Source organism: Dendronephthya gigantea, unplaced genomic scaffold (genome assembly GCF_004324835.1).
Source record: "Dendronephthya gigantea isolate DGI-Jeju-01 unplaced genomic scaffold, DenGig_1.0 000022F, whole genome shotgun sequence".
Lineage (NCBI taxonomy): Eukaryota > Metazoa > Cnidaria > Anthozoa > Malacalcyonacea > Nephtheidae > Dendronephthya > Dendronephthya gigantea.
The window spans coordinates 838,989-852,822 of record NW_021163032.1 but is presented as its reverse complement, the minus strand read 5'-3'; the positions used below and the strand labels follow the sequence as shown (position 1 = coordinate 852,822).

At 38.0% G+C, this 13,834-nt stretch overlaps 1 protein-coding gene across 1 annotated transcript; it reads right to left on the bottom strand.

Annotated features, from left to right (window-relative positions):
- Positions 1-4,712: 4,712 nt before the first annotated feature.
- LOC114522148 (fibroblast growth factor 18-like) lies at positions 4,713-8,991 on the bottom strand. The gene is made up of 5 exons (XM_028542778.1): positions 8,800-8,991; positions 7,877-7,928; positions 5,590-5,746; positions 5,059-5,165; positions 4,713-4,909 (listed from the first exon to the last, which is right to left on the bottom strand). Exons 1-5 carry the CDS (start codon positions 8,847-8,849, stop codon positions 4,721-4,723), a joined length of 555 nt encoding a protein of 184 aa, XP_028398579.1. The 5' UTR covers positions 8,850-8,991; the 3' UTR covers positions 4,713-4,720.
- Positions 8,992-13,834: the final 4,843 nt, after the last annotated feature.

Here is a 13,834-nt window from a genome sequence, read left to right as displayed (position 1 = left end):
CTGTATATACAGTAATAAACTCGCAACATTTTTGTGATAATTGATCCTAATTGAATAGAATTGCAACTTGGCGGATATTTATGGAAACCTTTAGTCCTAAATCGAAACTCAGAAAGAATGTGATGCAGTTGATAGGATATGTTTTTATTAACTTATACAATAGTGAATTGGTCGTAAAATTTTAATATCGCTTTTAATTTCATTCCTAAAATTGCTGAACATGCCGGGGGAATTTTAACGACTCATTTAGGTTGGCTGTAAAATTATCTAGAAGTTATAAATTTTTCGAAAAATTTTGAGTATTTCTCCTGTAGACAAATTGGCCAAGATAAGCATTCAGTATAATTCAATGCTATAACAATACTATGTGTCTGATAGTGGTGAAAAAAAAGTGCAGATGGATTGTGGAATATTTTGTAATATCAAGTCTATAGCTTGACTTAAAGAAAAAACGTCGCATACATTTAAGTTCCGGTTCTAGACTTTTATGCAGAGGGTTGAAAGTCTTTATAGAAGTTATATGTATTTATTTATATATCTATATATAGTTATATTTATATACAGTTATATAAACGAGTGCAGTTTTATATCCGTTCAAGCCTCAATCACGTCAACTTATTGTTCTTCTGACGTAATTCATACCTCTTGACGTATTCGCTGTGAATTATCTTAAGTGATCTGACACTGGTCCAATGAATGCACTTGGTGTTGTTGGGTAATGGTTTGTTATGCACTTTCCTTGTCCATATCGTGTTTATCTTGATGATAGGGTATTAAGCCTGGGTATTAAGAACATCAAAACTTCACTGCTATATATAAAGCTTCTTCTTTTGCATGAACGACTTAAAAAAAAAGATACACAAGCATATAACTGTTATGGCGGATGCAATTATATCTTTAATCATTAAAGCAATATATGCATCCAAACATTCTCTTTGTGACGCTTGACTAGTATTCATCGTTTTCTTTTTATTAGAATCATTCAGCGCAAATTTTACTAAACGTTTTTCTTAAAATATTAAACCGTATAAGCTAGCTCCAGTGAGTGGGATGATCATACCTAATTTTAGTGTGCAATGATAACCAATTCGTGCAGTGATAAAAATAGAATGTGCAGTGATAAAATAAGATATGTGCAGTGATAAATGGTATTTTCTCAACAGAACTCACTCTGTTGAGACGGATTCGTCAGTAGTTGTCCCCCCAAAATGCTGGAAATCAAGTCATAGGGACTTGAAAATACAGGAAATTTTCTGTGGCAGGTACTGCAGACCCCCCGTCCTAGGCCTACATCCCAACCATCTTTAAATTACCAATTTCCAATTAGTACCAATTGTATAATCTACTATACCCGGTACTATACTATTGTAATCATATGTGCAGTGATAAAAAATTCTTAAAATTAGCTATGGGGATGATGATAGTTTACTGTTTGTTACCAATTCGGTTTTGTAAGAAAAACAAATCTCTTGCCCTAGAGATAAAGGCAGCTTTTCTGTTCAAATTGGACCTAATTGTGTGTCTGACAGTTTTGTGAAGGGCAACTTCAATTACTCATAGTATTAAAACATTCGATTTTTAAAACACGGTCGGGTTTTTCCTCTAATTTCATTACATAACCTTGATCATGAATCATGATGCTGGCAGAAATTTCTCATGGCACCTCATTTCCCCTTATAAATATGCAGTTTTTTATTTAACTTGCATGACATCGTAATTGCTGAACATAATTCCACTGTGTTGAATGATGTATCAAGCTGGTTATGTATGCTTGTGATAGGAAGGCTAAATTAGAGTATAAACGTCTGAGTGTTATAAGGTCGTCATAAATAAAAAAATCCAATGTGCTATCAGTATCGTTTTAAAAATCCGTAGAAATGACCAGTGTTTTTCACTAAGTGTTTTTCATCGTTGCTATTACTCGGCAACCGTCCGAAACGTGCTGAGACCGAACAGTCTCTTAGCAGGAATTTCGTATTTTATTACGTCATGACCGCATATCAAAACCACATTTATTTACGATGTATAGAGTTTGCCCGTCATCACATGTGGGTTCTGTTGAAGAGATCATACGTGATGGCATAAATCATCTTCATTTTCAAATTAAATCTGTTCGCAGTCAGCACTGGGACACTGGCCTAGCCTTTGATCGAAGACCTCCATGCAATTCCACTTAATATCATTTGCATTCCACTGTGATTCCACGTCCTTTGATTCACGATGACAAAGTGAGTTTGATTGGTAAGAGCACCGATGATTGGAGGAAAATGGAACCAAATGAGAACTCTTTGTTCAAAATACTTTAAACTGACGATTGTTAGTCTTGTGATTTAAAAGCGAATATTCGGATTCTTAATGTTCAATCTTTTGTACACAAGTCGTTTCTAGCTCAGCTAAAGCAGCTGTTACATGCGCAAACATTACTTAGAGCGGTTTACCTTGGAGTAAGAAGCCAAATTGGTACAGTATAGATCGATTAAAGCTACTTGAATTGTCCTGCCTTTTACCAAAAGAAATTCGGACGAGCTGTGTATATTCCTGCATCTCTGAGATTGTATTTCAAGGGGAAAGTGATTGACCTATGACCATCCACTTCGCAAAAACCTTCGTTCAAAAACATATTTTAACGCTGTTTACCTTTCCTCTACCTTTGATTTGTTGTTGTTTACTGCAAAACTTGTTTTGTGGAAAATCTTGGGAAAAGAATGTTGTTAATCGTTTTGTTTTACGACGTATAGAATTGAATAACAAGGAACAGGACTTCCGAATGACGTAGAGGGTAAATTTAGTGTAACTTTAGAATATTTACCTGCATTCAGTTCATCGTCAGTAGGTCGGATACGTGCATGGCGTATATGAAAGCATGATGATTAAACAGTCTGGTTCCCAGGGTTTTCATTAAAAAGGGGAGACCGAAAAAGGCACTGGAACGTGCCGCCACTTGAGTTCGAGTCAAGCTGGCGAAACAATTTACTGGTGGAAGACACCGCGATATATTCGAGGCTCGTTAACACTTGCAATTTTTGCTGCGACCTGACCTGACCTAACCTGTTTGTATTGCTATAAGTGTATTATTTTATGACTGCAGTAAGCACCGTTTACACTTTTTGCTGCGATTTTTATGTGCGATTTTCTTCTTTTGATAGATGTGAACGAGTGAATTAGTTACTGATGTTCAAATAAGATCTCTTATACGTCAGAGCATTCGTAACTAATTACTCGTTCACATCTATCAAAAGATGAAAATAGCACATTATATAAAATCGTCTGAGTCATACTTTGTGCATCACTAACTATATTCCAGTTGGGAGTTGTTGGCTTCTCGTGCTTCGAGGGTTTTGCTTCTTAAAAAACCCCATAAACTATGGCTTATTTATTTGTAAAGGACCATAGGCCAGTCTCTGAAAGGGGTGTGGGGGTTATAACCCCCCCCCAGTCTAAGAAATATTTGTCGACAAGCAATTAGCTAAAAGATTAGTCAAAAGTGTTTTTTGTAAATGTTGTCAAAAAACATCGTCAAATTAGGCATACAGTCGGAAAATAAACAAATTCTTGAGATAATTTTGAGATGAATTTTTGCACCACCTGTCACCTAGGGTATTAAATCTCAACAGAAGGGATCGATTTTTAATCAAGTCATTACCATATGAAGGTGTAATTAAGTCACTTTTCGAATGATAAGTGAAAACTACCTAACTGACAATAGCTTTAAACCGAGCCTCGGTTTCAGACATTTAAAAAGTGTCTATTGAGAAATCAACGTACAGAGATGGTACACACGTTCAGGGCCGTCGCTAGAAGTAATAGGCATAATAGACACGGATATGGTACAACGAACAGACACGTTCAACAGACAGAAATGGTTCAATAGACAGACATGGTACCACGGACAGACACGTTCAACAGACAGAAATGGTTCAATAGACAGACATGGTACCACGGACAGACACGTTCAACAGACAGGCATGGTACAACAAACAAACACGTTCAACAGACAGGCATGGTACAACAAACAAACACGTTCAACAGACAGGCATGGTACAACGGACAAACACGCCGTTCAATATACAGGCATGGTACAACGGATGCAATCGTGTTTTTAGAGCCTTAGATCCTGGAACACGGAACACTGCTCTTTGTATCAAACGAATGTCAGGCTCTGGAAACTGAACATCTTCGTTCCCAGGTTTTCGTTCCCAGGTTTTCCGCGTACACACACAGAAAACCTGGGAAGGAGGATGGGAACGAGACCAGTCAACTCAGACCAACACAGTCTTAGGCTTTGCGCATGCAAGGAATACTAAGTTGTTAAGGCCCGTTTACACTTTTGCTGCGATTTTGTGCGATTTTCTTCAGATGGATGTGAAAGAGCGATTTAGTTACTGATGTTCAAATAAAACCTCTTATAGATCAGAGCATTCATAACTAATTACTCATTCACATCTATCAAAAGAGGAAAATCGCAGCAAAAATCGCAAATATAAACGGGCCTCTGTGAGAGAACGAAAAATCATTGAATACAATATTTTTGAATATCTTTTTATTGTTGTTTTGTCCTCTGGGTCGATAAGTTTTAATACAACCGCGTACATTTAACTCTTCATAAAAATATTCAAATATAATTTACGTCTAATAAATTAATAAATAAATAAATTATTATATAAATATACAGCTATAATACACATATGAATAGACTAAGTACAGTGGTTCCTTCTAAGAATTACGAAGGTATTCTTTCTTTCATCATCAAAGCTGCCTTATGGTGTGATTCTGTCTCATGACCTAGTCGGGGATAACCGTTCCTCTTAAAACCCAAATATCTCTTCTCATTGCTGGCCAGGCGAAAAGTGGTATAACCATTGTCTTCCATTTTCATGATAAACAAACACTGTTTTTCTCTGTAAACTTTCTACAAAATTTATAGAGACACGTTAATTTTGCTATCACCAACTTATCCACAGATTATATCCACACAGATTTCAGGATTTATATTACTACAATCCAGAAGACGGAGCGCTGATTGGCTGAACCTCTGGGTGTGGCAACTGTAAAAATTACCTTTGAGATGACTCGCCCTGTTTTGTTCATACACACGTATCTCTTGCTATGTTTTCCTTGAATCTTGAGCTGCCCATCAATACTCGTGGTTGTCAAAATAAGTTCAGCTAAATGATTAAAACAGAAAAAATTATCGTATGGTACCTTTAACACAATTAGATACACTATTCCATACGTGGAGGGGATGTATTAGAGTTTGATAGTTCGCTTGAAATGCATATAACACGATTAACTTGAAATATTAGTTGGCGTTACAAGACACCAACATTTTTTTCTCGGAGCGAATCTGGACTGTGGAATGAAATTAATGGCGGATGTCCGGCCTCGTTCGGCCTTGATGGACTTTTAAGGAGAACAATTGATAAATAGTTAGTCAATCCGGTATTAAGTCAGCTTTGTCCATTAAAAAGTACTTGTTGAACAGTGGTCTGTACTTTTTGACTTAAATGGCATTAACCTTAATTTCATTTTGAAATTTTTAACTGTTAAACATATGCAGTTCCGTAGAAAACATGAAGACTTCAAGCTTACCATATTTATCAGTTTTGTTTGAGTTCGCGTGGATTTCTTTTGAGGTGACCTTTACGAACTGTCCCGTGTTGAACGTATAAAGAAAATACTGGTGGGAAAAGCGCTTTTGTCTTCTTAACGCTGTTCTTAAAAGATGTTCTTCTTTGGATGAAATAGTCTGTGAAAAAAAAAGATATAACTTCTGTTTAGTTCTGGGTCTTGAAGTAACAATACGAATTTATTAAGAATAAGAATAATATTCGGTAATATGACGGGTGTATCTTTAATGACAGATGTTATTCTGTAAAGTAGTATACTGGTTAAGTAATGTCACGCTACAACTCAAATTGGTCCGCCATATTAATACAATACAATCGCTACTATAAAGCCAAACACTCTTGTTTTCAGCTGCAAGAAGTTTTCATCATGGATGCCTATGCTGAAAACTTTCCACAACAGTTTTGCCGCAAGGTTTTTAGCAATAACACTCAACGGAACATTAATTATCCAACCTAGCTATCTCATTTTAACAGCCGCCTCTCTAAAAGGGCAGCCATGTCAGAATAAGACTATTATAATCTTAAATCCTTTCGTGACGTGTGTAGATAAAGTAGGGGATTTAACCGAGTGGCAACGGCAGCTGATGTAATCTTTTGCATCCTGCTGTAACACATACTACTTTAACTTAGTACAGTGAGTGCCACACTTCAGCGCCATTAAGTCCAGTTGCAAAATGCAGGAAGTAATGGTTCTCTCTTATATCGTAGCCATGGAGATGATGTAATCATCGTATGGTTCACACGCAAAGTGCAGATATAATGATAAGTTGATAAATACATGTGAAAATGCACTTAGGTAAAAAAATGATCTTGAACATGATTTGAAGAAGACATAGAGCCCCTTTATGTGCCTCTGAACGCCGATATATCGCCGATAAACTATGAGCTGAGCTGAAGGCTTTATAAACACTTCCCGAATTTGTTTTTCCGGCGAGCCAGTAGAACAGCTCTATGCGGTAACAATAGATTGCCTTTGCCAAATTCATTTTCAAACTATTGTTTTTGGATGCATTCAATCCAAGTTTGGAAAGGGTTTATCATTCCGCTCATTTCAACACTAATCGTCAGAATATGTTCAGCTCTAACACATATCAACTAGAAGTGATTGCTTATCGTAATTACTCTCGACCCAACAGCTCAGTTTTTGAGCGAACGTCACTGTGTGTGGCCGACAACGTCCTAGCTGGGCGGTTTGTAGCAAATGTAAGCTAGACTAGTTAATTAAATTCTCGCGCCGGGCCCCATTCATATTAAGGGAAACGTCAATTTTCAATTGAAATGAATGGGAAACCGGTTAATTGTTGATTTCATTTGTTTATTTGCACCATTAATTGGTCGAGAAAACAACAATTTCAACTCATTATCGTCGTCGGAAAAGCTGTGGTAGTTCGTGTGATCACAATATTCATGACATTTTAATCAGCTTCGTCTGAAGCAGCCCATGCGACAGAAAATCAGTCAAATTGCAGACAAAATTCACTTTGATATTAAACCGGTCAAGTTGTTTCGGGACTTTCATCTGTGAATTCTGACAGTAATTAAGTGAATGCATTTCAAGCTTTCGTCACAATCTAGGCATCATTATAGCCGTTTCTAGGAATTCTGACAATTTTCAAAACTTTTAATTAGAGCTTTTTAGGAATTTGAGTCGCATTTGTAATTCTCATTAAGTAGGAACCCTGTACATTGCAAATAAAACAAATTCCGTCATGGGAAATTCACCATATTGTACATTGTGTAGTACCCAAGTTATTGTATGTAATTTTATCCCACTGTTATCATAGAATATTAACAATAATAATCATATTACTCTATCTTTGTATAGTTTTAGTATACCACTCAAGACGTGTTTTGAAAGGCGCGTTCCTAGAAAGGAAGTTTTGACTACGACATTTACAGACAAAATGAAAACATTTTTTTATCACAAAGCTGTGGGATAAAGGTGTGTTGAAATTTACCGATTTTTGATATGCAGTTTTCGTTCAACTAAGATGCATCTGATCGCTGAAGCAGCTGTTATTAAACGGCAACAACGCAACGCCTTACACACTTATCATCGCGCATTCTCAAATTTCATCAAATTTTGTGAAACGTTTCAAAACTAAGTGTCATCATCGTATCGAAACGACTATCTCTTGTCTCTTGATCTCATGACCTCAATTACATATTATCGTTTCTCAAATTTCGTCACGCAAGCCAGGTGTTTCTGGGGTCTGTGGAAAAACAAACACCAATTGATTCTTCCCTACCTTAGCTGATCTAGTCCTCGTTGAGCCGGCCAAAGGCATCGTTGACACTCTCCTGCAAAGATTTAACAAGAATTCTAAATAAGTAGTTAATCCTCAGATATTCCTCTCGATAACACGATTAACGGCCCCATAGCCACTGGGGATTGTTCTAGAGTAATTGGGAACTCAGACCAATAATGTAATTGATATTGAAGTGATATACCTTGTTTGGAGGTCAACGCAAGACGAATGACATGGGAACTTTGAATCGGAATGCAGGTAGTCAAAATAATACGCTAGCGAAAGCCATGGGCAGTGCAAAAAAAATGATATTGTTGATTTGGTTAGACTGCTTGTATCAAAAAGGAATTGCATAGTTTACAATTTCAACATGTAAAAGCTAAATAGGAAACACCGTGTTTGCACTCATCAGCATTTCACTAATGACCATAATATAATGACTGTGCATATAAGGAACTGATTCGAGGTGTAAAATGTCGTGTTAACCTTAAACGACTGCGCTGTCAAGTCGTGTCAAACGAGACAAAAAGAAACACGGCTTTAGAGTCGCTTTTTCAGCACATACATATGATATCTCGTGATACAAGTAGTTGCTTCGCTAGCAATCGCCTAATAATACCATCCAGGATAGATTAATTCCCTTTCAGCATGAAATATAAATACCTAATATGATTGCCCTTTAAAATATGCACACGCAAGCAGGAATAAACAGAAATTTGAGTGCATTGATTGCATTTGTTCACTGTAAACGCATATTCGTATTAATCTTATAGGCTCTTTCAGGAAAAAAAATAGTTGCATTCGTAATCATGTGCGTACACATATGCTCGTGCCGTGTTTGTAAAACGTTTAGGTGATAAATTTAAAAATATTGACAATATTATAGCGTGGCATGCATTGTGACTATTTCCCCAAATACTTACGTTACGAGGAACTGAAGATAGAATGCGATTATAAGAATGATAAAGTTCATTTTCTTCTTGCTGTTAAATAGTTACGTTCCTCGTTGTACACAGACGACTGTCACTACTTGGTGTATATTCCCTTGCTGTTGTCAGACTTGCGACGCACCGTATTTACTGACTGACTACGCGCACAAGTGCGTCTTATTTATAGCATGCGTACAATGTTTGTCTGTACCCGCCTGAATAAATTGCGTTAAATGCAAATCAGGAAGAGGCTGTTAACTGTAACAGCAGGTGGGCTTCGTGTGAGAGAGATTGGACGGGATAAAAAAGAGCAAACCGCTTTTTAATGATTAGATATTTAGATGTTGTCCAACAGTATGAGATGAAACAGCACCGGTCAGGAAAGCACACGATAGAGCAATCTAATCAATCTTCCCAGCCCATTTTCCCACGGTGAGCGATCGAGACTTGAAGTTGATTATGTTGCCTAATGCATGTAAAAATAAAAATACCATTTCGTTGCCTGGATTTCCTGGGATTATCAACCTCCTCTACTTGTTCTCCGATGTTTTTGACATATTTTTAGCAAAGTCATTGTTGGTGCTGAACACGCCCAGCGCTCCGCAACGAACTGTTTTGCGCGCCTTGTGTTCCTGCGCTGAGAACAACCCCTAAAATACACTGCGCAAAAAAAACAGGAAACTAATACCAAAACCAAACCCAACATCTCAGAACATTCGGAATGCATTCCGGAGCAAGTTATTTGCAATGGCTGACGCCTGATGGCCGAATTTCAAGTGTACAATTTAGACACGAGCGCAAGGCCGAGGAAGTTTTCATTTCTGTGCACTTCTATTGGCGCGCTGGACGGCTTAAACCACCAGAACGGACGTCTCAAAGTAGACTCAACGCTCTCTGTTTTTTTTCATATGACAGGGTCATAACAGGGCGCCCTAAATCAACTTCACTGAAATAACAGTGGCACACAACTAAATAAGGCTGGAAATTTATAGCCCATAATCATTCATTGGTGTTTGTCTTTCACGAGTGAGGCTTAAGATTTTCCAAATATCTCATGCACGCATGAGAAAAATTCTTTTACTACTTTGATCTTGGAGACCGTTAGCGCGCTCGATATTATTGTTTCGTGACACACATTCGCTCACGTCTGTTTCATTTACGGTCCTGTCGCGGAAGGACGGGTGGAAATGCGGATTCGATAACTCTGGTGTTTTCTGAACGTTTAATTTTATGAAATTCCTTGCACGACCTGAATTCTAGCCATGTGGGCGTTGATTTGTTCACTGAACTGCCCTGACCTAGAAATAGGCACAGCGATCTGTTAAACTATTTCCTTTAAAAAAGGCTGTTCAAGGCCCATAACCCGAGGTCACCTCTCTTTTTCCGTCTTTGAGTTCAGCTCTTTGTCTAACTCCACTAAAGCTTAAAGATTCATCGATTTAATCGAGGCTGTTCAAGGGTGCTGTACGTGATGCTCCTTTAAGAAGTCTTTTGCTAGCCATAATTTCTGCTTTCGTTCGGGTAATATGTAAGGTTAATTCGACCTGTGTTCCAGTCTCGTAAATATAGCCGTGATCAAAGAGATTCTCGAAAGTTGTTAAAGTTGTTATCTTTGCAATAGCTAAGTGGTGTAGGTATTCACATTAAATTATTTCGACATTAATCAAGAGCTTTTCATAATGCCCTACGAAACCGCCAGAAAGGTGTGGGAATTTGTCTTCAACACGATAGTGCAACTGCGCGCACTGTCCAATGCCCGATGTCAAAACCTGCTTGTCGTAGTTTGCTTTTAAGTGTAAATTATATTATTCATGTAAAATTGTAATCTGTGGCGTCGTTACAACTTCACGTTACTAAACGTAGATTATAACATCACCACTGTTGGCTGCGATTCGATAGTTTCGATGTTGCACAAACATGCGAAATCACATAATTGACATGTTTTGCGCGCAAGCTGTTGTCACGAGTTTTGCATAATTTGCATTCATCGCGTGCAATAATAGTCGTGAGCAGGGCGCCTGGTCATGAAGCATTCTGGACTTATGTATGAATCGCGGTGAATTTACGAAATTTTGAGCGCGAAATAGCAGGAACAGTTGCGAGCAAAAGTTTCATACGATATATTTTTACTCATGACTGAATATCTTTATTATCGTTGTTCTCAAAATGAGATGGAAGTATTTATCAGCACGAGATCACTTGATTGTATCAGTCAACATTTTAATGATCGATATAAAATGATAAATGCTCTTCTATGAATTATGCTGTTTAATAATATTACAATTCAAAACAATGCGTTGTGAACTCATCGCCAAAGGAGGCTCTTCCGAACGATCTACCACCATCAAGGTAATTGCTGTCACTCTTGTGAAATTGTTTTGACAGTTTAGAAGACACTTTCGTAGGAGTATCGAAACCTTAGGATCTCTTAAGATGTCTTAGAACTTTTGGGGTTGTTGCAAAGTAGTTGTGTGTCAGTCTTAAGACAAACTAACCGGTTATGAAACACTCATAGTGTGGTTCCAAGTGGTTTAAGGTTTCCACATTGCCACTGTCTAGTTCTCCCGAGAACTGAGAAGTTCACACAGTGTTTTGCTCTGCGCGGAGAGTTCTCACTCTAGTTTTTTTCTACCTCGCTCACTGCCCTTCAGGCAGTAATCATTAACGACCATTGTGTTATTACTAGTAAAGGACTTCGAGTCCTATCTCAACATATCAGCCAGCCTTTGGGCGAATTTCTAAAGTAAATAAATAATCACGTCTCTGAGTACTTCACGGAACAAGAATCATACCCACAAGAAAACGACAGAAATATGTCTCGCCCCTGCTGGGATGATCACAAACTCTATATTTTCGCACGAGTTTTGTTGCCTTGTCTGTACTTTTTGACAGGTTTTTTTTGGAATTGTAAGTCCGGAAAGTAGAATCGAGTTTAGCGGTTCATTTCATTTCTCAGTGTGAAACAGCGCGCATATAAACACATCGTGAAAATTCATTAGCACTTTCAGCGCGACCGCAAATGATCTGTGCAAAAATTTCTCATAGCTAATACGTGTTCGTTGTTTAGTCGAGTTGTATGCCTGCAAAAGTTCTCATGAGAATTCATGCGCAACGTGAGATTGACGGGGGCCGAGCCCTAGAGAAAAAAACAGCGATGACTCGTTTGGTTTTTCTAAGCCCAATACTCAACCGCAACGCGATCTCTCCCATCAGAAGCAAAACAGTCACGGCCGGTTGGGGATAACCATGGAATTGGTTAAACTCACCACAATACCCCGCAAGCAATGAATGTATACACACAGACTTACAGACACCTGTGTTTTCATAGCATTCTCACAATGTCATCGTGATTAATTGACATCAAACTGGCTGCGCAATATCCAACTATCTTTGTAATTAAAATCATTAAAATGAAATCACAAACAATGTTTTCTAAATTTCCGCGTATTTGTAAGTTGTAAGCATGCCTAGACTGTCGCGTGCTTTGTTTTTCTTCCATTTAAACAACTTAGTCGATAAAAATACATTTCACCACGCAGCGTTGCCGAAATGCGTGTAGGCGGTTGTTGAAAAAAAACCGCATTTTTAAAACGCCCTTAGTGTATTTGTTCCGGTCGTGCGTGTACACAGACGGTTCAGTTTTGCCTTGTGTATTGAGGTCTAGCATTTTTGGCTCGAGTCTGTATTACGAACTGTGCAATATATAGCAAGCGAGACGTATGGTGGTATACTTCCTTCATTTTTTTTGTAAAAAAGATTATGTCAGTTTGGCAAAGTCTTCAATGAGGCTTAGAGTAAAAGCCTTTGCCAAGTTCCCTCTGCACGCAATAAACTAGTTTATTGTGGTTATACACGAGCTTGGTAAATATTCTAATAAATTTTTGAGGTTTTTCTTAAATCTTGACTCAAACTTGTCTGTTTCTATAATCCGCAACTTCTTTTCCTATAATCCTATCCAGTCTCGTTGAATTCTTCATTCCACGGTTGAAAACTATGCTGCCCTGCTCGATAGGAGTGATATCATGTATAACTTCATGCCGAAATATCAGCTCAAAATGGCTCTCAGTGAAGTGGCAGGGCCATGAGTTTTTGAAAGTACAACGACCTCCTCTGAATTTGTGGCCTTAATCCGAGTCACGGGACGGTGATCAGCGGACGTTTTCGACACATTGATGACGTCAATGTCTGTGGTAGAGGTAATGGCCGATATTGCGGGTAAACGAGGGAAGGATTAAACCTGTGTGAAATGTTTTTGTTGTCTAGCTCAGTCCTGCTTGCTTTTTAGAGCATAAAGCGATAAAATTTTTAAACACACAGATACGGATACGAAGAGAAATGTCATTTTAAGAGTGCTGAAGTTTAATCCTCGTATCCGAGTGTATTGACGTCGCTATCCATACATTTTTTGAGAGGGACCACGGCTAACGTTGGGCTACAAAAATACTAGTGATAGAAGACATCTGATTTGTTCAGCGAATTAGTATTCGTGTTACAAGAATCCAATGTCAGGCCACTCATTACAGCGCCATAGGATCAAGCATACGGTGTCTATTTCCTCTTGTGCTTCGATGATAAATTATTATTAATGAGTTTGAAATGGTTAAAAATGCAAATCATGAAGAGTTTTATGTGGTAATTAACCTTGGCCAAAAGCAATCGCGGTCTCTGATAATGATGTTTCCAACTGCTAGACATGCCGCTAGGAGACTTTTTTGTTACAATAAATGCCTCTTTTGTGTTTGGACGATTTTCGGGCAAAGAGCATGTGACAGCTTTGTAAATCTTGCGAAGAAAAAAGATCGGAAGATATTAAGTGCTTAGAGTTCTTGCTTTGATACGGCTTATTTTTCATTCAGTTATATCCTAAGCACTCTCAGAAGATCACTGAAGTACGTAGCAAGCTTTACATCCATGCCATAATTAGAGACAGGTGCTTGTAAGCTAATTGTTCGTGTACTTGGGCTTGAGATGTTTTCAACGCAATCGTACCGTTTCCACTCGATGCTATAGCGAGTTGCATTTGCAGTCG

Excerpts from the sequence above, each read along its gene's own strand:
- LOC114522148 (XM_028542778.1), bottom strand. The coding sequence starts at position 8,849 with ATGAACTTTATCATTCTTATAATCGCATTCTATCTTCAGTTCCTCGTA. Across the intron at positions 5,747-7,876 it reads CGAGGACTAGATCAGCTAAG|ACTATTTCATCCAAAGAAGA; the intron begins GTAGGGAAGAAT and ends TTTTTTTCACAG. Across the intron at positions 4,910-5,058 it reads CAGGGCGAGTCATCTCAAAG|AAAGTTTACAGAGAAAAACA; the intron begins GTAATTTTTACA and ends TAAATTTTGTAG.